Genomic DNA, 23,782 nt, shown 5'->3' with positions numbered 1-23,782 from the left:
GTAGAGTTTCATGGAGACGAAATGCAAAAGGCGCCTGTGTGCTGTGCGATGTCAGTGAATGTTAAAGATCCCCAGGTGGCCGAAATTGTTCCGGAGCCCTCCACTACGGCACCTCTTCCTCTTTCTTCTTTCACTCCCAGCTTCCTCTCTTCTCTTACTGCGCGGTTCAGGTGTCCGCCGAGATGTGAGACAGATACTGAACCATTTCTTTTCCCCCAAAACCAATTTTGCTAGTTGTGCCAGTCATGGGGCGCTGCGGGTGCACCCACTGCCTGGTTCGTGGCCTTTCGAGATCGGCTCCAGCGCCGCGCGCGTGCGGGGACCGCAGCTTCGCAGGGGGGCGCTGCAGGCCAATGAAAAGTCCTAGTGATAAGAGAGGTACAGATTAGGCGGAAATGTTGAGCAACAACTACCGGGTTTAATGTATGCGGACGATATTGTACTGTTAGCAGATAGCCAGGAAAATTTGGAAACTGGTTAATTGCTGTGGAGACGAAGGAGACAGTCTAGGTTTGGTGTGATGTTTTTCGACGATACAACTGATCAGGTGCTTGCAATACAAGGCTACGAAATACCCCTAGTGGCCGAATACAAATATCTCGGGGTATGCGTAAACGAAGGGCAGATGTACACGGAGAAGCACGAACAGTCTCTCAGAGCAAAAGGGCGAACAGATGCTGTAATAATGAAACACACAGGGCATTATGGGGGTACAACAAATATGAAGTACTGAGAGGTATTTGGAAAGGAGTAATGGTGCCGGGGCCTAGTTTCTGGAATGCGGTTCTGTGCTTAAAGGGTCACTGAAAAGGGTGTTTGAGGTTGGCTATAAAATGCTGGCAGTATGTAGAGTACAGACGAACGAGCGTTTATGCCGCGCACAAGACCTCAAAAGCGAGCCGATAATTTACAAAACAGTTTTTAAAACTTCCGGTCCGCGCCTACCGGCGACCTGCGGTGCTGGACTTTCACCCGAATCCGCGCTCGTTACGTCAGCAGCGGACTGCAATCATTGGTTCGCGCACGTCGGAAGCCTGCGGAGGGGGCGAGTGTGAGGGGCCGGCGGAGGAGCGTCGACATTTCAGCGTGCAAAAAGTGACGAGATAAGAGGGGAAAGCGTGAAGACGCGGAATTTCAAATTTTGACAACAGATAAATCAGCTTCTATGAAGCGCATCTAAAAAATTCTTGCTGGCGAATATTTGTGAAGCGGCGTCCTTTAGCATCCCAGGCACATCGCATCTTTGTTCAGTTGAGATTAGAAGTAAATCAGAAAGCTGTTGGAAGATTAGCACTAGGTGCCCACAAAAAATCGCAAACGAGGCAGTACACGGAGATATGGGGTGGGCATCGTTTGAAGCACGGGAAGCTCAGAGTAAAATACTATATGAAGAAAGCCCGAGGAAATTGGACGATAAAAGGTGGGAAGCTAAGGTATTTAAATACCTATATAGAAAGAGCATTGACTCACAATGGCGGAAAAGAAATAGCTAACCAGTACAGTAAGTATGCGGATACGAGGCCGGAGAAAGAAAGAGAATTAAACGACAGGTTAGAAACGCGGAAGGCAAAAATTGGATAGATTCAATGGAAAAGAAGCATAGTGTAGAACTTTATCGATACTGGAAAAGGCAGATCAGGATGGAAGCATTTTATGATAACTCAAGAGGCAGTGCCTTACTCTTTGAAGCTAGGTCAGGGTGTTTCATAAATAAATTTAACGAAGACGGCACATGTGCTGTGCTTGGTAAATCTGTAGAAACAATAGAACACCTCATACTAAAATGTGATGGTATCCATCCCTATGTCGATGCAGACACAGTCACTCTTCCTGAGGCCCTAGGGTTTAGAGATAACAATGGTCTTGTAAATAAACCTGCGGTGGAAATTAGCAAAAAGCGATTGGAAGATTGCTGGCTCAAACGCAGAGATTTGACATAAGGTTAGAAGTGTAGGAAGACGCATTTAAAGAAAATTTCGAATTTTAAAAACTGTACAACACAGTTAAACAAAAATTAAAAAAGCTGAGCATGGTGGAAACTGCCACCACCCCGTTTCAAAGCGGACGTTCCTACATTCCATCCACCCAAGTAGGGTGCCTGGATGTGCCCCCTCGCCCTCGCTCCGTTCAGGTTGGTGATAGGGTGTGGACATTCTTCGAAGGACCTGTTGCCTCTCCGACCGTTTTTTTTTTCAGTTCCGTCTGGACCTCCGGGGAGAACGGATGTCAGAAGCTTCTCCTCCCTGCGAAGTGTTCGCGCCTCTTGACGACACCGTCACGCCCCAGCCCTTGCCGCGCCCGGCACACCCTCCTGCCCCCCTAAAGCAGAAGGAGCGGGACCGCATCAACGCGCTCCTCAGGAGCTGCAGGGAGGTTGCCCTCCGCCTACCCCACTGCACCTCTACTACCCGGCTCCTCAACCTCGGTACCCACAACACGTTTGAGGAGCTGGTAGAAGCCACCCTAACAGCACAGCTGACTCGCCTGTCGAGTACAGCGGCAGGCCGCACTCACTCTGTCCAGACCTACGCTCCCATCTCTTCATCCTTCCCATACCTAAGAACATGCACCCCGAGCACAACGGAAAACGCAGGACAGCCCGCGTCAAAGCCCTGCACAAGCTCTACGGCAACAGTCCCGAGGTAGCCTACGTGGACGCGGCAGCGTACTCGTCAGGCTCCCGCTTGGTTCTCGCCGTCGCTAATTCTCAGGCCCGACTAATCGCATCAGGATCCGTCACCACAGACTCATCGGAAATTGCAGAGGAAGCGGCCATTGCACTCGCTCTTGCCTCCACCTCTGCCACCAAAATTCTCTCCGACTCAAAATCCGCCCTATCCAATTTCGCCAAAGGCCTGATACCCCGCACCGCGGCTCGGCTTCTACTCTTCTGGCACCCCACCCACCCCGTAACCCTTATCTGGACCCCCGCACACGCAGGCCTCCCGGGTAACGAGGAGGTCCACTCCCTCGCCCGAGGTCTCACTTTCCGGACCGGAGTTGGGCCTCCTTCGCCCTCCCGGGAGCATCTGCTTACGTTCAAAGATATTCTTGCCTACTACCGAGATACCCGGCGCGTTTGCGCACCGCCGGCTCCCTCCCTAACCTTAACCCAGGCCTCCCACTGGCGCCGACTCCAGACCCGAACTGCTCCCTACCCTATTCTCCTTCATGCCCGCTACCCCGATCAACTCCTTTCTTCTTGTAAGCTCTGTGGGAAACCAGGAGACTTCCTTCATGTCCTCCTCACATGTCCTGCCTTCCCACACCCTCCATCCCCCACCACAGCGGAGTCATACTGGGAGACTCTCCTGGCCAGCTCCGCTGCTGCTGACCAGCGCCGGATAATTACCGACGCCCTGAAGCGGATATAGCCCTCCAAGGGCTGTCCTTCGCCCTGTAGGGACAGCCCTTTATAGGTTGCCTCGTGCCATGTTAGGGGGTTTGCCCCCATCGGTGTTTGGCAATGAATGTTTCCACCACCACCACCCTCCTGCCCGCCCTTTGGACGAGCTCGAGGAGCCCCGCGCGCGCTCACCGCCGTTCGGCGCCCTTCCGCCCCTCACTCTAAACACAAATACACCTATATGGGGGTAAAAAGGGAGTAAACTGTCCTCTAGCGCACTTCCTTTTATAAAAGGGCGTGCGCTAGAGGATGCAGTTTTACTCCATTTTTACTCCCCTTGTTTAGAGTGTACTAGGACTTCCCCAGCGCCCGTCGGCCGTGTAGCCGACGCCCACCGGGGAAGCTTCTCCGGGCCGTCGTCGTCAGCTGCAGCGGCGACTGTGCCTTCAAGCACAGTTTTTTTTTTAATATTCACACGCCGCTCGCCATGTCTGATACTCCCCTTGTTCCAGTTGTCATTTCATCAACGCACGCACTGCTTGTCATTTGGAGAAATCCGGTCAGTCAAGCCTGCACGTGTTACTCCCGACGTCACTGTGCGCGTGTGCATCACACAGGGACCTAGTGAGCTGTGTTTCTTGCGAAAAGAATATAGAAGAGGGGCATGGGTCTATTTGAAATTTGTCAACGTTATTCAAGGAGGTACCGCTCGGCGAAAGCTCGATTGTCGGAAAAATGACCAGAAACAGCGCAGGCTGGGCCTTCCAAGATCTGCGCTTCACCCGATCGAAACATCTCTCGCAGTACTCCGCAGCAAGATTCCAACAGACGCGCTTCGCAAAGTTCTAAGAACATTATATATGAGGGATGTGCCCCCTGCGGGCCAGCGGCTCTCCAGGCAAGTTACCGCGACGTCTCCGCGGCTTCCATCCATTGAGCGCCATATGCAGTCCTCCTGCCACGGGTCACCTGGCTACAGTTGAGAGCTCAGGTAATTCCGGACTTCCTTTTTTCCTTATTCTATCTCATGGATTATTTTCTCTTTTTGCTTGTCCGAAGTAGTTGGTTTCTTGCCATTGGCAACAGTACAATATTATATACAACCATGCATCATGCAGTGTAAATACTTATCTTGCGGAATTTCTAGCCACTTCAAGCACTTGCTTCAATATGGATGTTTCGAACATGTTCATTTTGTTCTAAATCGTCCAAAAGTTACTGGTTATGCAGCAGACAAAAGGTCCTAACGGCATGATAGAACAGGGTGCACAGCACGCGTTCAGATTTCGAAATCGAAACTGATGATCCTCTTTCAGTAATAAGTGGAAGTCAGCTTCGAATTTTTAAGCATTTGCTGCACTATGAGACCTCCAGAAACATGTTTTTGTCTTTGACGAACTAAATGTTGTTGCTCAAAGCCCGAAAAAAGGATCAAGCAGAATGACCGGGCGCCGCGCGTCACAGTCTCCCAGCCATTGAAACCGAAAATGAGGGTCATTTTTTAGCGCCGCCTAGCGGCCAGTCGGCGCAAATTGTGGTGATCTCGGGGCCCATTGAAATCGAGGAGCTTCAGGCATGTTCAAGAGGCATTGCACGAAACCGCATCTCACGAAACAAAATCACTTTGAAAAAATGAGGAAATGTTGGTTGATATACCGTACAGAATTTCTAAAATATATCATTACTGTTAGAAATATATGTATCAATAGGTTATAGTGAACTAGAATACAGGTCTAGTGGCGCGAACGGAGGCGCGCGGCAGCGGAGCGGCTGAAGCAAAACGCCTCTCCTCGCCGCAAGGGGCGCTACCGCGCCTTTTACTAGCTCCGCGCCTCTGCCGCCGTGCTGGCCGGGCAGTAGGAACGGCTCAACACTTGCTTTTTCGCGCCTCATTGCTGGTGTTCTAGGTCCCAATTCTGCATCTGTTCAGCTTTATTTATTTTGTCGCACCTAGCTGAGTGCGTGGGAAAACCAGACTAATGGAATGAAAGGCTTTTATAAGCTAGTCGACAGCTACAGGAGTGCGTGCGACACTGTCTATAGCGTACGTGTTGTCACCGTTGGAGTACCTAATAGAACGTGTAGGTTTCAGTTACCTGATGACAAGTAGAGTGAGCCAGGATCCAGCCGGGCATCTTAACAGAATTGTTCGGCAGTCTTCGTTCTGGCTGCAATACCCATACCCAGCGCCTGAGCGGACGTTCCTAGTTGTACTGGAATCTGCCAATTGTATTTAACAACCTTTCTCACTCAGTTTCTACGGGGAAACCTCGAACTTGGCATCATCATTGCCATTTTGTACGCAGATTCTGGCCAGCAAAGGTGTTCCAGTGGCACGCAGGAGCTTGATAAACTCTAGATGCAGGCAACATGCAGATGCAGCAGGCGCAGAACTTAATTCTGAAAATACCGCCGTTCCACTTGCACTGTAGCATCAAGTGACAGGCGGTTAATATTCTAATGGAGAAGCTTGGGCGTGTTGGTGGCTGATCATTCTTAAAACACAGCGCTAACAATTAATTTGGGGGCGCAGAGACAATAGGTATAAGGGGCGATCGAAAGAAACGCGACGCTGTTCGCATTGCTTTTGATCGCGCTTTTACTTCGGTGGTAGCTAAAGGACGCTAGAGTCTTCCGTAATGCTTTCTAGGATGACTCTAACGTCTTTTTCTTACCACCGAAGTAAAAGCGCGATCAAAAGAAATTCCAACAGCGGAGCGCATAGGCGCGCCGGCCGGATTGTTCGCGTTTCTTTCCATCGCGATCGATAGTACGCACGAGCGATCGTGTACGTCTCGTCTATGTAGCGCTGTTTCGTAGCCCCGCCGCGGTGGCTCAGTGGTTAGGGCGCTCGACTACTGATCCGGAGTTCCCGGTAACGCTAAGGCGCCCGTGTGCTGTGCGATGTCAGTGCACGTTAAAGATCCCCAGGTGGTCGAAATTATTCCGGAGCCCTCCACTACGGCACCTATTCTTCCTTTCTTTCACTCCCTCCTTTATCCCTTCCCTTACGGCGCGGTTCAGGTGTCCAAAGATATATGAGACAGATACTGCGCCATTTCCTTTCCCCAAAAACCGATTATTATTATTATTATTATTATTATTACTGTTTCGTATTGTTAGCTGCACGGTTATGTAGCAAAAAAAAAAGATGGCGTCTTGAAGGCAAGCTGTGAAGGCTATCTGAATTTGCTTCTAATGACAAAAGAGGCGATAGCGAACTCAAGCCAGCCGAGTTCACTCGCATGAACGACAAGGGTGACTTTCGTTCCTCTGCAGCTAGGGCCCCCTCTACAAATTGTAGCTGACCTGGAAAATACTTACATGGCATACGTTAGCCTCCTATAAAGCTACATGCAGACAGTACCTTTGATATTGCATAGGTGTTTAAGGCAAAAACCGAGATCTGGCTCTCTGGCCACTGCGAAAATTTGGCAGCCGAGCTCGCTGCTGTAGTGCCTAGCTATCACTATTTTTTACATAACAAAACCGCCTTCCATTTTTGAACGACCGGAAGTAAAAAGATTCTGAGTACCAGAAAATTAATCGATGCGCGTAGACCTGGAAAGGAACTGCTAGAGTGAAATTCCTAAGCACATAATTTCGGCTGGTTGCTCGAAGAATGTGCCTGCTAGGAAGCCAAGATTTGCTATAATTTTTTTTCACAAATATTTGCACTTACAAGGCAAGTCTTGCCTAAAATTGGGGTGAAAATGTTTTTAATCATGGGTAAGTTTTTGTGAATAAAATGTGTTTCTTAGGCCGCTGAACGGCTTCAGAAAAAGTTATATAGGAGATCACTCGTAAAGTGCCCTCACAGATGAATCACTAGGGTAGCTCAATAGTCGCATGGGAACAAAACCAGCTCAGTAAAAGATGCACCTAAACAAATTACATCCCTCAGCAAAACTATGAGCATTTCGCATTGCCCTCTGTTGGTAGCAGACGACATATAGAGCAACGCGATTTTTCATCATCGCAAAAATGCTCAAAGGGGCACGGTAAGGAAAAATAAGGTGCCTAGGAGGTTACGTTGAAGTTAGTTGAAGCCAATGGCATGCAAGTTTCTTATCTAGGAGCGTATTATGCACCCCATCGTTACGACGATGCGGAGAAACATACACAAGCTCCTGAAACAGCAGCTACGGCGCCTGTAGAAAAATTTGCAGTGGCGTCATCTGGTGGCTTCTACGCCAAAGAGTACTAATAATATAATAATAATAATAGAGTACGCCCGCGCCCTCCCGTTCGCGCCACTAGACTAGACTAGTATGGCGGACATTGCGTCACGGCGAAGTTCTCTCACGTGAATTTTGACTTCCGGGTCTTTTCTGTCGCTCTTTTTGCCTTGGCTTTGCATAGGAGCGTGAGCTTTCGAGCGTTTCTTTTTTTTTTTAGTTTAGACGTCCACAGCGCCGAGGAAATGGTTTGCTGCGCTGCCTTAAACTGCAGCAACTCTAGCAAAACAGGTTACAAGGTGTTCAGAGTGCCGTGGGACAGAGAGCGGCGAAAACAGTGGGCCGGCCGTTGCTATCCACCGACAGGCTGCTGACGGCAAACTTTGGATGCCCACCGACAACACTCGACTGCTCCGAGCATTTCGTCAGTGTTTGAGTACGTAAGTAATGCAGTCTGCTTGAGTGGGTTTTGCTCTTCTATTTTCTTCAGGAGCACCAAGTGCCGACCCAGACGACATCGATTATGTGCCGCATCTGTTTTCTTACGACGACACCAGCAGCTGTCGGTCATTTCGCTTCCTGAAAAGGTTCGTACGAATGCCTTTTTTGCGCTTTTATCATTACAGCGTTTAGAGATGTTGTACGCGTTGAAACACTTTTCTTTTCCCCTCAGTCATGTGCGTTACGCTCACGTAGCAGAGGTCCGGAGCCAGCGTGTTCGACCACTGCCGGCAGCTGCAGGAACGGCAACAACAAGCACTGCGGCTTCGGCTGCAGGCGATGGCTCTCTGCCAGTGCCAGTTCTAGGACAGGACGAGGCAGAAGAATCAGGTGACACGTTCGCGCATTTCGAGGCCGACTGTGATGCTGGAGGAAGGCTGACCGATGCAGGCAAGCACCATATACTTTATTAGCAGCAAGAAGTTGTAATTGAGTGCTAAGGAAAATTTTAAGTGTGTCTCATTTTCTTGTTGAAGGTTGTTGTTTCCTTTTGTCATGTTGAAATCCGAGTTAGAGGGTCAACTTGGTCTGGACTAATGTTTTGACCAATACCTACGGAACTAGAGACCTGCACATTTGGCAGGGACGTATGGGACTCCATGCGCCAACTTTCGTTAACTTTTTGGCCGTTGAGGGCGCTTGGTTGACCTGTTCGCTCGGTTGACCTGGTTTAGGGTGCAGGAGGGTTCTGGTAGTCGGGGACTCGAACATAGCGAGGGTTGAGGGAGGCCTTCTGACGGCAGTGAAGGCGGACAGGCGGGTGCAGGTGGAGGCTCAGTCGGGGAAGTGCATGGTAGATGCAATGGCCAAAGCCCGGGAGGTGGTGGGGGGGCAGCATGGATGGCGAACACCTTGTCGTTATCCATGCTGGTCTCAATGATGTGCTGCAGGGGAGGAGCCAGAATCTTGAGACGCAGTTGGAAGTGGGGATGCGTAGGCTTAGAGAGGCCTCTGAGAGTGTGCATGTGACCATATGCACAATCCCAGAGGTCCAGACGCAGGCTGGCGAAACGGAAAGGAGGGTCGTTGAGGCTAACCGTGTAATTAGGTTATTGAGTCGACAACTAAGATATGGGGTGATGGAAGTCAACAGGGAAGTGTACGAGGTCAGGCCCCACCATTTTACACAGGATGGCATTCACTACGGTGGTGCCACTGGCAAGAGGGTGGGTAGTAGGATAGGTCGCCAGGCAACAGCTTTTTTGGGGGGACACAGAGCTCTGAGGGAACCAGTGTAGAGAAGGAAAAATTAAGATCAAAGGGACGATGGAACCATAGTGGAAGAAATAGACGCAAGTGCCAGGGCCAAGTTAATTCAGATATAGGTTTCATTAACATGCAAGGTGGCAGGAATAGACTGAAATGGGAGGAACTAGAACAGTTAGGGCAGGAGAAATTAATGGTATATGGTTTAGTAAAAACGCATCTTAGAGACATGGAGCAGCCACCCTGTAACCCAGACTATGCATGGGAATATTGCAACAGAACAGAGGGCAGCAGAAAGGGGGGTGGAATTGGGGCATTCATTCATAAAAGTAGGAATTTTCAAAGGGTTATACTGGGATGCAAGGAACATTTATGGCTAAAAGGAACAGTGGCAGGCAAGCAAACACTCCTTGGCTTTGTATACCTGTGGACAGGAGCTAATGCCAAAGAGGAAAACAGGAAAATGTTAGAATGTATTGCAAGCGACATTGATGAGCTAGGAGGACAGGGCGAGATAATTATATTAGGCGACATGAACGCACATATAGAAGACATGGATGGGTACACGGATTTGACAGGAAGCATGCTGCAGGACATGTGTGACAGGCATGATTTAGTTGTATGCAACAGTACCGAGAAGTGTGAAGGGCTCATAACATGGGAGGCGGGGAGACTGCACTCGACGATAGATTATGCACTAATGTCAGAGGATATGTAATAGATTAGGGGTAATGAGCATAGATGAACATGGTTCCAGAAGTCTAGGTAGTGACCACAAGTGTATCAAGTTAAGCTTCAGAAGAAAAACCAATGTAGGACTGAAGCGAGATGAACAATCTGAGGGCAATTTTTACTCAGAAAAGCAATTGGAGGCAGCATCCAAGCAAATCGAGAAAGTAATTTTTGAAGATAATGAAACAGAATGGACTTATACCAAATTAGCTCGATTACTGGAGCTAGAGCTAGCTAAGGTACGAGTAAAGCTAAAAGGGAAAAGACTCAAACCCAAGAGTTGGTGGGATGAGGAGGTCAAGAGGGCAATAGAGAAACGTCGGGAACGTCCAGGGAACACAGATATTCCAAGAAGAGGGGGGAACCAAAATTGGAAGTAGACAGAAAATGGGATACCTTCATTAAGTGTAGAAGGGAAGCATCCTATTTGATTAATGAGAAAATTAGAAGGGTGCCCAATAGATGTCAAAAGTAAATAAGGATAGAAAAGCAGCCCAAAAATTCTGGAAACATCTAAATGCAATGAGTAATGAGACTAGGCTAGAACAAAGGTTTATTGTTACAGATGAGGGTATTCAACTAGAAGGGGATAAAGCAATAAAACATAGGAACAAAGATGACAGAAAAATTTACAGAAAGGAATGTTGTACATAATCTATCGAAGGAGGATAGACCGGTTACAGCAATAGCTTCACTTGAGCAAGGAGAGTGGGAAACGGCAGAGAAGAAGGTTCCTAGTGGCACATCAACAGGACCAGATGATATTCCGATTATGTTGATAAAGAAGCTAGGACCAAAATCCAAGCAAACATTAATACAGGTAGTGAACAAAATGATAGTGGATGAGAAAGTCCTTGATGAATGGCGATTAAGTAGAATGAACATGATATATAACGGCAAGGGGGACAAAGCAGACGTAAGTAACTATCGTCCCATAACAGTGACATCTGTGGTTTACAGGGTGGTGATGCAAATTATAAAGGATAGACTGCAGGCTTGGGTGGAGAACGAGGGGGTGTTAGGGGAACTACATAATGGGTTCCGGAAACAAAGGAGGTTGGAGGACAATCTATTTTCATTGACACAGTGTATAGAGATTGCTGAAAAGGAACACAGGCCCCTATGGTTAGCATTTCTGGATATTAGGGGAGCCTATGACAATGTTATTCAGGAGTATTTGTGGGACATACTGGGCACATTGGATGTGGAAAATGGAGTAATTAATCTTTTAAAAGACATATATATAAAGGTAACAGAGTGCTCATAAAGTGGGGAAAAAAAAATGTATCGGGGCCTATAGAGATGCAGCGGGGGCTTAGGCAAGGATGTCCTCTGTCCCCTTTGGTGTTCATGTTGTACCTGCAGGGTTTGGAGACCAAGCTAGAGGGGAGCGACTAGGCTTCAACCTTTCTTTTTCAAGCAAGGGGAATGGATTAAACAGTCATTACCGGGACTAATATACACGGATGATGTAGTGCTAATGGCTGACAACAAGGAAGACTTGCAGAAGTTAGACATATGCGGTACAGAGGGAGATGGATTAGGTTTCAAGTATAGTAAGGAAAAATCTGCAGTCATGATATTTAATGAAGAGGGCGGCGAGCATAGAATACAGGAGTTCATGCTAGAGGTAGTGGATGAGTACAAGTATCTTGGGGTGTGGATAAATAACAGTGTTGAGCATCTGACAAAGCATGAAAAATATGTAATGAATAAAGCTAGTAGGAATGCAGCTGTCATGAAAAATAGGGCACTGTGGAATTACAATAGGTATGAAGTGGTAGGAGGGATCTGGAAAGGGGTGATGGTCCCTAGCCTGACTTTCGGTAATGCGGTCCTGTGCATGAGACCAGATGTTCAAGCAAGGCTAGAAATTAAACAACGGGGAGTAGGGAGGTTAGCTTTGGGAGCACATGGCAATACACCAAATCAGGGGGTACAGGGTGATATGGGATGGGCATCATTCGAGAGCAGAGAGGCTAGCAGTAAGATACCATTTGAGGAACGATTGAGAAAAATGGGGGAAAAGCAGTGGGCTAGGAAAGTTTTCAGATACCTGTACATAAGGAATGTTTACACGAAATGGAGAAAGCGAACTAGAAAATTGACAAGCAAATATCTGGACAGCAGTAAGGGGGCAAATCAGCAATTATCGGTTAAGAAGGTTAAAGAAACAGAGAGAGCTCTGTGGAAAACAGGGATGCTGACGAAATCGGCACTGGGAACATACCGGACCTTCAAACAGGAAATTGCCAAAGAAAATATCTGTGATAATTGTAGGGGAAGCTCTTTGTTGTTTGAGGCCAGGACTGGAGTTTTGCGGACTAAGACATATAGAGTCAGGTACCACGAGATAGACACGTTGTGCATTGCGTGTGGAGAGGAGGAGGAAACGGCTCAACACTTGACACTTTTTTGTAAAGGGCTTCACCCTGCAGTGGAAAAGAGCGGGGCTGATTTACCCAAGGCATTGGGGTTTAAGGATAGTGAAGGGAAAGTAATTTTAAGTGGGTAGAAGTAGCCAAGTGCAGGTTATACGATTGGTGGCTAAAAGCAAGACCGGAGTAAAATTTCACAAGACACGGCTAGGTGTCTTGAGCCTGCCCGATTTAAAGGGTTCAGCCGTGTTCATCCATCCATCCGTACGTCATGACCATCATCATCGTCTGCTTGCGACAAATTTCTCTCCTCTCACTGCCTTCCTTTGCATTTGTCCAGTCTTATTATTTTGAAACCTAGTAATGAACGATGCAAATATGACATTTCTTTAAATCCTAGCGGTGAATATTCTGTATGCACACATGCATGCGTGAGAGTTTCCGGCATCTTTGCTAAGGCAATGGATGAATGATGAATGCTCAAAATGTAGACAAATGACAAAACTATTACATCCTTGAAGTAAAATAACTGACGCCATCTTGCTCAACAGGTTAATTGTAGCGCCACGCCGATCGTAGCTGCCATTCCCTAGCGGCAAAAGGCATGAACTAGAAAGTGCGTGCTGGAGCAGTGCCAAATGTGCAGGTCTCTAGTTCAGTAGGTCTTGGTTTTGACAGCATTGAAAACTTCTATGTTTCTGACACCTGTTGGATATTTTATTGTCAGATTGTGCTTTGATTCACATGATATCTTTGTCTTCAATTTTAGGAACTCAGACAGAGGCTGCTGTCTGTATCAGCTGCAATCAACTGAGCATTGAATGCGAGAAACTAAGACGAAAAGTGTGTGACCTGAACAAATTGAACAGGCGGCTAAGGCAACAAAACGCCAGGGATGCAGATGTCTTTGCAATGACCGAGGCCAAAGTTGCATTTTACACCGATATGTGTATGGCTCCTTCCTCTTATAACTCCTCTTTCTGCATTCCAATGTGACAACCTGGATTGGCGGCTTCTAATTGTTACCAGGATATAGCACAATTCACTGAAAATCGTTTTCTTCTATCTTTTCAGGTCTGCCCAAAGCCATGTTTTTGCTCTCTTGTCATCTGTTGCAGCAGGCCTGTCCTCTAATCGCACTGCACTGCCACAAGGAACACAGTTGTTTTTGTTCCTCATGCATCTGAGGCAAGCTTTTCCTGTATTGGTCCTGGCCTACCGTTTCTTAGTGTCCCATACCACTGTGACGACCAGTTTGAAGGTTTGGATGAAGGCTTTGTGCAAGCAATTGATAAGATTCTCCAACCCGGCTGTTGCCCACTCATGGCTGATGGCAAAGGACAGCCACTTCTTTCCAAGGCTGCGGTGCATCATCGACTGCACAGAAGCTGCAGTGTCAAGGTTTATCTGCATTATGAGAACTGCAAGATATATTCAGCGCTGTAAAGAAACGGATTTTCATGCCCAATACCGAAACATTTTTTAATTTTGCTTACAGACCATTGAACCTCAGCACACAGCAAGAAGTGTGGAGCGATTACAAGCAGGACTTTACGCTAAAGTTCCTCGTGTGTGTCAATCCACATGGCGCAGTTATGTTTGTGTCCCCTGTATATGGAGGGAGAGTGACTGACAAGCAGATCACATTAGAAAGTGGTAAGTTTGTTTATTGGTTCTTTTCACTCTTCATATATTTTAATTTTAGCATTATGGAAAGCCCCATTTTGAACAGCAGCAGTTTTTCACCTTTATTCGGACAGCACATAAACTTCAGATGAGGCGTATGCTATTGAACTAAATCAATCCTTCAAAGCGGAGCCTTTGCATTTCAGATTGCTTACAAGCTGGACGTGCACATTGCAAATGCAGCACATGCTTATGAAGTCGTGTATTGCTTAAATGAAGTTAGTTAACATTTTCACTTTAAAGGTCTACTGGACATGCTCGCAGAAGGTGACCAGGTGCTGGCTGATAGGGGTTTCCCCCTTCATGAAGAATTTTTTTGAGGAGTGCACCTCATCACGCCCGCCTTCACGAAAGGAAAGCAGCAGCTCCTGGAAATGGAGGTCGTGAAATCCAGGCATGTGTCCTCATCGAGGATCATCGTCAAGAGGGCCATTGGTCACCTCAAAAAATGGAAAATGCTACAATGAACTGTTGCTTACAACCTTGTCCCGAAGTTTGAGGACTACCTCACTATTATCTGTGGGTTGACAAACTTGGCCCCATCCCTGGCAGCAAAATGTAAGCAATCATTTGCTTAGATTTGTACATTGTACCACAGTGGTGGCCAAGTGTTTGAGCATCCACCTTGCATATGGGAGGTGCGGGGTTCGATCCCCAGTGCCGCCAGGTACCCACTGGTGATACAATGGGTACCAGCTTTTCCCTGCCTGGTGCTCGGCTTATCAGGGTTGACATGCTTGGAAAACGGGTCTCTGACCCCACCTTGAGTAATCGAAAATACCTGGCGCCATAGATGCCCTTGTGCCATAAAAATCCATATTATCAGATTTGTACATTCATCTGGCTAGAAACTGCATAGTCTGGGTAGAATAATTCTGCCAAAAAAGCTTTGGAGAGCCTGGATGTGTGTATCCGTGAAGCTCTGTTCTTTTTCCACCTCAATCAAAATGCCTCCCTTATCTGTGTGCAGATAAAGGTAGCACAGGGCACACTTTAATAGATTCAAGTGTAACTGTGCCTGAATCTGGTAATAATATTTGTGAGTCACTTCCACAGTGCCTGCAGCATCCAAACAGAAGTTTGCTTTAGCCTGCCTTTCTGCTATAAGGTCGTCTGGGTCCACATCTCGAAGACTGTACAAACACAACTTTAAACAGTGATGGTGCGTGGCACTTGCAGTGAAAGACCCCATCTGGGCTACATCCAAGATATGGATACTCTGATGGTATCATGAGTCTGCACTCTTCCAGCCTAGTGTCTTTATTAAAGCACTGAGGGCTCGTTCCTTGGCCAGCAGCTCAGATTCAATTCCGTACTGAATAGCCGGGCTGAAAATGTGTGATGAAGTAATCTATTGATAAGAGAAGTGCACTTCACCTGTTTGGAATGGCATCTCTCTTTAAAAATGGAAGCAGTAATTCTTCCTTTACGGTGAAGGTACCACAAAGCACTGTTTCTTTGTTCTCGTGTAGCCACTTCGATCTGTAAAGCTGTGGGCATGGCGACGTTAAGCATTCTGATTGCTTCTTGGTAATTTTTTTCTAGCTCTTGATTTGAAGGTTTGAACTCTCAGAGTGGTCTGTTAACTGTTCTCTCAAACGTTTCAAACTCTGCACCCTGTTCTGCTTCACTCTGGTTGGCCTCATTACACCCATTTTCTTTATCAACAAGAGTGAAGTATCTTGCTGTTCGAGCAACCTGCAAAGCGAGATGTTTGTAGAATGATTAACGCACATCCCAAACATGGGTGAACCACAACAAAAACTGAATAGTTTGGTGATGAGCAGCTCGATGGTTTCGGAGAAGTTGCAGTTTATATGGATAAAGTTGGTTAGTAATGGTAATGAAACATGACAGCTTGTTTTAGAGGATATAAAACCTGATGCTTATTTAAACATTCAAGGCATAGTTAGCTTATCAAGATTTTTCAAGGCACACATGCTATAAAAGAGAAGGATGTAGCTGAAACCCGTAGAAATTGCTGAAACGAGCTCAGACCAAGCTCTTGAATGTGGTAGGAAAAGTACATCGAAAGATTTCTGTGCCCTGTACCCCATAATAGGAATTGCCATTTCAACATATTGAACGTTAGGGTGCCTTAATATATTCTATCCAGAAAGGCTACAGAAGTACGAAGGCATTAGGCTGCCTTACTATATTCTCTGCAGAAGTACAAAGACAGTTTATATGAAACATTACTTTCATGAGGGTTCCCCACAAGCAGCTATGCCAACAGATAAACTCTTGTAACTTGCCTTTCCCAGGTCTGCAATAAAATTGCCTACATCAACATCCAATTCTCCTTTTGCTTGCTCCTCTTCGTGCTTTGGTTTTGTACAAGGCTTTTCATGCCTCTTGTGGTGCCTGTACCGAAGCTGAGCACCAAGCTTCGGCTCCACCTGTATCATGTAACAGGCTTAGCATTAGGGTAATAATGCCAAGTGCAGTGCTTTCGCCTAGGCACAAGCGATGCAAAAGCTGCAAAGTTCTGAATATTTATACATGCCTTTCTACCTTTTTCAGCCGAGGTACCAACCACTTGCATTCGACATCCGTAGGTGCACGGGTGGGCTGCTTGTTCTCCTTTGACCACGCCTCCAATACAAAGCACACAGCGGCACAATGGCTGCAGGCCCGCCCGTCTTGAGTGGAAGCAAGATTCGTGCAACACATTCTAGTTCAGTTTATGGTTTAACATCCCAGAGACTGTGGCTATGAGGAACGCCATAGTAGACATCTCTGGAATTTTTGACCAGCTGGGATACTTCGACATGCACTAACATCGCATAGTACATGTGCACCTTGCTTTTTGCCTGCACCAAAAAATGGCTGGGATTGAGCCCGCATCCTTGGGTTCAGTAGTCAAGCGCCGTAACCACTGAGCAATCATGGAGAGGTGCACCACACATTCTAAAGGAACAGCTACAAGCACCATGAAGTACCATTGTTGCAGATGGTGAACCTGAACTAAACATGCAGTGTTCAGAAATCAAGTATGGCAATTAACCTTCACATCTGTGGCAGTTGCACACCAGAGGCATGTAATATCCCAGAGCGCTGTGCAGACTCTGATGCATGTTTCTGTGCATAATTATGCTTAGTTTCATGCGTACGCATGCAGTAACTGCCAGAGGTAGTGCTAGCAAGTTGTTTACTTCCACTTCAATCCTGCGACTCGCACACCTAAGGTTCACTGCACATTCTATCACAATGCTAGAGTTCAGAAAGCAGGTTAATCTAAAAATCATCCGAGGATACGTCCCTTACTGAGAAGGTACTGAAAAAGTTGTAGTTGGTTCTGCAATATGTCTGCTGCTTCCCGTTTGTCCTCTGTGCCCGAGATGATTGCTGTAGTTGTCAATGATGTGGAAGAATAAGTTAATAAAATTCCTTAACCCATGAAGTTGCTTGTCGCTGAAGGTGACATGTTGTACAAGATTTTTGCCTGAAGTTGATGCCACCATTTCTTCTGTATTCAGTAAATGAAGACTTGATCACAATAGTTTTCGGTGACCTTCTTACAAGTGGCATCTCGAATGTTTCATTTGGAATTGCATGTGTGTGCAGTTGTTGCAATGTGTGTACCACAGTTGCTCACAAATTTTCGTCGAGTAAGTTTCAATACTTACCGCATGGTGTGCGGTTCCTTCTCCATACAACAGTTTGTGTGCACTTCATAAAACCTGGTCTCCAACCTAAAAAAAATGCTAGTGGCACACTGCAAATTATGACTGTTTTTTGAAGCTGGCATTTAGCACCATGATTGTTCATTTTTGTTTTAAGCAGTATGTGAATATGACACGTCCGTGACTTATGGATAGTCTGTGCGGCTTGTTATGGTGTGCGTGTTCAGACTGTTATAAAGTGCTTATGGCTTGGTCTGATTTCAGTGTAGAATTTTTCCATGAAGAACATTATGGCCTCTGAGTGTGGTGTTTGCATGTAAAATGGTGCCTGTTTAGTGCAGTGGTAGTATGAAGAATTGCACATAGTGGTTCTGCCAGTGGTTACATCAGAGAAATGAAAAACATTCAAACGAGGGCTCATTGTTACGCAGTTGAAGGCTGGGTAAAGAAGTAAAAAAGATAAATAACAGAACGACTAAGGACACGAGAAATATGAAGCATTTCAGAAGACAGAAAATTCAGCACAAGAGCAAAGCAAGGGCTATAAAAAGCAGTTGATGTGGTGGTGTAGTCGGTGGCACAAGGCTGCCAGCAGAAGACGGCGTGGACACCACCACCTACTGCTCTGGTCCAGTTGTCCATGGCACACCCCTCGTCAGTGCGTCCAGGATGAAGTGTGCTGCTCCAACTTCAGTCACCGGGCTGCAAGCCACCAGCACATAGTTACGCGTCATGGAGTTTTCATCATCCATACTTATGTGTTGTCTATGGCATTAGGAGCAACTGGCTAATTATAGGAAGGACTATATGTATGTGTTGTGGCAGTCATGAAGTGCCCCTAACGAGCCACCTAGCTCATCTCTGCTGCTCCCATGTGGAGCACTACAGACTTGACAGAACAGCAATTTGAATTACTTGAGATGCTTATATTTGTGCTTGTATTGCTCATTCTTTGTCAATGCCACTCCGCCAAACAGCATCTAGTCAATATGTTTAAGTTTTGTATGTCTTGGTGCAAAAACTATTCTGATTACTTCTGGAGCTGCCACTTTGTTTTCAGAGTTGCGCTCCCAGAGCATCTCCATAGATAAACGTTTAACTCGTGCCTTGAAAAGCTGCATTGAGAGCGCCAGGCAGCGGCAGCTGCCATAAACACACAACAGTGTGCCCTTCAAATGCTCTTGTCAAAGTTTGTGGTCGACTTTACAACCCTGTGTAGAGAAAAGTGAGCACATGCAACATATTTTTATTTTCTGTGTTCCTGTAAATTTCAAGTCAGCAACATGACCTGAATCGGAGTACCTTCTAGAGGCTTGAGCAATGTTTTTGCTGTTAAAGGGAGATTCTGAAATTTATATAATCTCATGCTGCTCATCTCAGTCAGTCTAGAAACTCTTCAGCTACTGTAAATTGCTCCTTATTTGTACCAGAGGAACTCGCCTTTGCATGTCTGAAGAATACTCAGCAAAATTTCTTTAGAGTGGCTCTGTGAAAAACATTAAAATCTCAATGAATGTGCTGTGTGCCTTTTTTGCCCTCATTCTGACAGCACAGCTATTTCAGCCAGTTCAATGCCTTGATGCAAATATAGCCTTTCAGCCCTTTTGCGTGCTTTCCGGGGCATAGTTCATGTATGTACAGAACTAAGTACACCAGTACTAAAAACAGCATATTTTTTAGTTGTTCCTCTGCACAGCAGCCGAATTCAGCTGCAAGCAGCTATATTTTTTAAATTATTCCTGAAAGTAAACGAAATCCGATGGACGGACAAAACTGTACTGAAAAATAAAAATTAAGCATCTTGTACACGTTGTCAAGTCTCACTTACACTGCCATGCATGCGCGTCGTTCTCGTCGCAGGGCCACTGCGACAGACTTTCAACAAGCGGTCGCAGCGATGGCCACAGTAGTCAGCCAATAGGAGTTCAGCGACATGACAGGAAAATCTCGAAAACGTCTTATTGAACTTAATAATACATCACGGCTCAATATTATTACTCATGATTACGAAATCAACGCCTGCCACGATGTTTGACATTTATTGCAGCCGAAGAATTTTCGTCCACTGAAAGGCCGCACCGACGCTAGGGTGCCGACGGCACCGACAGAAATCGTTGGCATGTGAAACGGCGGCTGCAGCGGCTGCGATTACCGTTGCAACGGCAGTGCGACCGGGCCGTAATTTTTCGTTCCCGTCGCACCATGTGAAACAGGCTGAAGGCTTATACGTTACAAAAAACGCACATACGTGCTTGCACATACAGATAGCCCTCCAGCGATTTGTAGGCCTTCAGCTGCTCGCCGTCGCAGTCATTATTATGCACGAAGTACGCGACAATGTTGTCATGTGTAACCATGGAGGAAGGAAAAATCCACGTGTAAAGCGCGACCACACCTGATGACTCCTTGAAGCGCGATACCTCCAGAAAAGGTGCGCTGTGATATAATTTACAGCTGCATGTAACAGCCTCACAAAGAACAACATGAAAACGTTCTAGCGAGTGGCAAAGCAACGTAAACTTCAGCGAAAATAGACGACACGCCTGCTCTAACGCTCGCACTTACACAGCTTTATCACTTTAATAAAAAATATGCTGCAGTAAATTTTAACGTATTATTCGTAAGGACCTTACTGACCTTTCTAGCGGCAGTGTAAGGGCTTTTTGAGCCATGAAGAAAACAAAATATCGCTTGGTTTCAATACCGACCCATGCATACTCGCCTCCCAAAAAGTCCCCGAAGTCGGAGTACCCAGCATGCCTTGCGGCTCGTTCAGATTGGACACGCTTACATTCGACGCCACGAGATGGCTGTAGCCATTATAACGCTTCAATGTTTGTATTGTTATGCATTTCTCCACCGCACACAGCGTCGCAACGGTCGCAAATCTTGGCTTGCTTTTGGCTGTTTCGCGCCAAAATTCTATATGCTCTTGATTTCTTTCAGACAGTCGAGGTTGTGTGACTCAAAGGTAGTGTGTGGCCGGATTTCTAGCGCTTAAAGCTTAAACTAGCTCGATTTAAAGCTTGTAAAATTGCTGTCGAATGTTCTGCCCGATTCCATCCGCGTTATATCGGGCTGGCGTGGTCGTCGGTGATGTTATAACTTATTCCGTTGCCCACGCAGATTGTCGCCATTTCAAACCGTTTGGCACTGGCAGACGGCGTCACGAGGTTTCCAGTGGCTGCTCTTCCTTTATACCGTTTGCCAGATTTTAGCGAACCGCTGTTCACACTGGAAACGGTCGGCACCGCGGTAAGCAATTCGTTTCCGTATTCTTTGGCCTTTTCTGTGCAGTGCCTATTCTTATTTGTTCAGATTCAATTCAACAGCCCTTCCTGGAACAGGGCACAAATGCATGTTTGTTGAAGTGTTTCAATAAACTAATTTCCCCGAGAAAAATGCAACACAAGGTGATGTTATTACAACAGGCAGGCAGTTTTTTACTTCAATAATTGGTTTTTTGGGGGAAGGAAATAAATGGCGCAATATCTGTCTCATATATCGTTGGACACCTGAAGTTCAGCATCTCTGTTGTAACTTCTCTAGCTGTGACAATGCAGTGGCGCCGCCAGGTACTCGGGAGTTCTGTAAGAAAATGTGCGGAAAACGAATATTCGTAATCGCTATTGTTCTGCACAGAGATAAGGCCATTCACTGAGTTGTGGCTCGACTTAACAATTCAGGTTTGTAGTATGTGCTGTTGACTAGGTGAAAGCACCGAGCGCAGCCATACGCATGTCAGGTGCCATTTGTTACACTGAAATAAGCTTTTCATAAACTTTATTTTCAGCCTTCCAGTGAGCTTGAAGGCAACTGAAGAAGCAGAAGTTTAAAGCCATCAGTGGTGGCTGATGTCCCGAGTAAAGGGTGAGGAGTGTCAACTGTTCACATATAGTTCTGCAAGAGACTGCACAACTTATGACAGTCTGAACTGCATGATTTTTTTGTGCTGCATTACAAATTCTAGATGAGAATTGGCTCTTCATAAACTTCCTTTTGAGACTGGAGTCATTTAAAACCATTGGCAAGGTTGACATACTGCTGTATCGGTAAGGCATCTCAGCTGTTCACATACAGCTTTGTGAAAGACTGCAGAACAAAGGAGTGGGCTGCTTTAATAAAAATTGTTAATGCCAAACTGGTGCACACAAACAAGATTATCATCATCATGAGCCTAGCTATGACCACTGCAAGAAAAAGGTCTCTTCGAGTGACCTCCAACTGACTCTGTCCTGCGCCAACTGTGTGCGCCCTATCCCCGCAAATTTCCTAATCTCATCTACCCACCTGATTCTCACTTCCTCCTGCACAGTCTACCTTTTGAACACCACTGTTACTCTAGGTACCACCAGTTATGTTTGCCACATCACCAGTCATGCCCGTGTCTTGAGTCCGCCTTAGCCCTGGAAATGTGAGTGTGGGAAATGTCCTCAGCATCCAAGAAAACCAGTGGCCTAACTGCAAAACAAATGCCTCGAGAAATATAATTTCTTCAAACATTAGTCCGATTCCATCTTCCATGCTGGGACGAATGGGACATGAAATGTGAGGGATGGGACACTGCTGAAAAGCAAAATACTTTGTTAATGCATACTAAAGCCTCTGTAAAATGTGAAGCGTGACTATAGTTTTGTTTGCCCAGTTTTTATGTTTGTGAAAACTGGTGCAATCTCCTTTTCTCGAACAGTACTGATCTCTTCCTGTAGCAAACAGTTGAAGTTGTTGCTTTCCGTGTGACGTAACCAACTTTTCAACTGCTCTGGATTTTTTTTTGCTCACAACGCCAGTGTCCTGTTTACTGCAGACTGGGAGCCTTACGCTGCCTTGCACTGTTGGTGTATGGTGGACACACCTCACAAAAATTTTGGAGGAACAAGAACTGGATATGGGGGAAATGGGAGGGGCAACAGGTGGTAGCTTCCCGACACCAAAAGATCTGCAACACGACATCAGGTGGCCCTGTTTTAGTTCCGCGCTTTAATCGCACCTGCCCTATCAGTGTCATGGAATGATGATGCTGTTGGAATGTGCAGACACAGGCTGCTCTAGCAAAGCAGCAATTGCATGCAAGCTCTCATTGAGTGTGTGCGGGGTATAGCTTTAATTGCTATTGCCCATTCTTGGCAGTGATTAAGTGAAATGCAACTTTGATCTTTTTATTTAGAATGTTGTAAGCCGAATAACCTTCGTTTGCACACTCCATCTTTTAAAAAGCGTTAGGTACTTAACATTGTCAAGGATGCGTCTGTGTGCTGTGAAGGTCAAATCGGCCAAAACAATTACCACATGACCACACCATATCACATAGCAACAATGGGCACGCAGAGTCTCAATTGATGCCTCTACTTTCTATCCGTTATATATGTGTCAGTAAAGCGGCCATCGAAGTGGGACACCTCCCGAGACCTCCATTTGCATAAAATTTGGGGGCCATCCGTTTGACGGGGAACCTTCGAAGTAGTGTCAAATGACGGCATTTTCCTAAGGATAAAATTACTAACCGAGGTTAAGCCCAAAATATGTGTGGGATTCACACTGACGACCTTTCCACCCCAAACCATCCATTCCGAGGACCTTCAGGCGGCCATTACAGCTGAACCGTTTGTAGCAGAATGTTTTGAATGGTGCAAGATTTGTCGTGTTGTGATGCACACTTTGATAAAATTTATTAACTGATACTGGATATAGCGAAGGTGGCTGTAAATCTCAATAGCGCAAAACCAGTGAGGTAGTTTCCGGAAAGGAAACATCTGCGGATGTTTGGATTTGGTCTTCTTCATGTTTGCAGAGCACACCAATGTAAACACTCGAATCTTCCGTATCTAACGCTCTTAAGTCAAATACCGAGGCAGTGTTGGTGGAGAATTTTTTATAATTCTTTTTGCTGTGATCCTTATAATGTATAAAGAGTTCTTTGAAGCAGAACAACTGACAGTAAGAAAAGTGACACCGTGCTTCTTGAAAAAAAACGGGGGGACACTTAAGCTCTGCCTTAAATACATCAGTAGCCATAATAGACCACGTGATACACCTCAAGACGCTCAAGTTCTCCCTTAAACCATGTCGAATGAGCATGCCTCAGTGGCGTAGGGGCAACATGTCTGACTCGCAACCCAAGTCATGGGT

At 46.2% G+C, this 23,782-nt stretch overlaps 3 protein-coding genes across 8 annotated transcripts in view; all 3 read left to right on the top strand.

Moving 5' to 3' along the window:
• Positions 1-7,772: 7,772 nt before the first annotated feature.
• Positions 7,773-13,554, top strand: LOC144121145 (uncharacterized). The gene is made up of 5 exons (XM_077654137.1): positions 7,773-7,960; positions 8,015-8,111; positions 8,198-8,415; positions 13,111-13,290; positions 13,416-13,554. Exons 1-5 carry the CDS (start codon positions 7,912-7,914, stop codon positions 13,526-13,528), a joined length of 657 nt encoding a protein of 218 aa, XP_077510263.1. The 5' UTR covers positions 7,773-7,911; the 3' UTR covers positions 13,529-13,554.
• Positions 13,555-13,608: 54 nt separating this feature from the next.
• LOC144121146 (uncharacterized) lies at positions 13,609-19,172 on the top strand. Of its 2 annotated transcripts, XR_013312550.1 has the most exons (4): positions 13,609-13,742; positions 13,840-13,997; positions 14,271-14,585; positions 16,551-19,172. XR_013312550.1 is itself a non-coding variant. In XM_077654138.1 (3 exons), exons 1-3 carry the CDS (start codon positions 13,609-13,611, stop codon positions 16,583-16,585), a joined length of 327 nt encoding a protein of 108 aa, XP_077510264.1. In that variant the 3' UTR covers positions 16,586-16,718. The 2 variants fall into 2 exon arrangements, 1 of the variants encoding a protein (XP_077510264.1); XM_077654138.1 differs by lacking the exon at positions 14,271-14,585 and having other exon boundaries at positions 16,551-16,718.
• A 1,316-nt stretch (positions 19,173-20,488) lies between these two features.
• Positions 20,489-23,782, top strand: part of LOC144121143 (uncharacterized) — an 82,782-nt gene continuing 79,488 nt past the window's right edge. For 3 of the 5 annotated variants that reach the window (XM_077654135.1, XM_077654128.1, XM_077654136.1), the window contains exons 1-3: positions 20,778-20,908; positions 21,447-21,523; positions 21,658-21,705. In XM_077654135.1, the coding sequence (XP_077510261.1) occupies positions 21,508-21,523; positions 21,658-21,705 (64 nt within the window). In that variant the 5' untranslated portion in view covers positions 20,778-20,908; positions 21,447-21,507. Of the gene's footprint in view, positions 20,625-20,777; positions 20,909-21,446; positions 21,524-21,657; positions 21,706-23,782 lie in introns of those variants that run through there. The other 2 variants (XM_077654131.1, XM_077654129.1) reach the window with 2 other exon arrangements.

This window comes from Amblyomma americanum, chromosome 2 (assembly GCF_052857255.1).
Source record: "Amblyomma americanum isolate KBUSLIRL-KWMA chromosome 2, ASM5285725v1, whole genome shotgun sequence".
NCBI classification, from domain to species: Eukaryota; Metazoa; Arthropoda; class Arachnida; order Ixodida; family Ixodidae; genus Amblyomma; species Amblyomma americanum.
The sequence above is the reverse complement of the archived record's forward strand: the minus strand, read 5'-3'. Positions and strand labels throughout refer to the sequence as shown.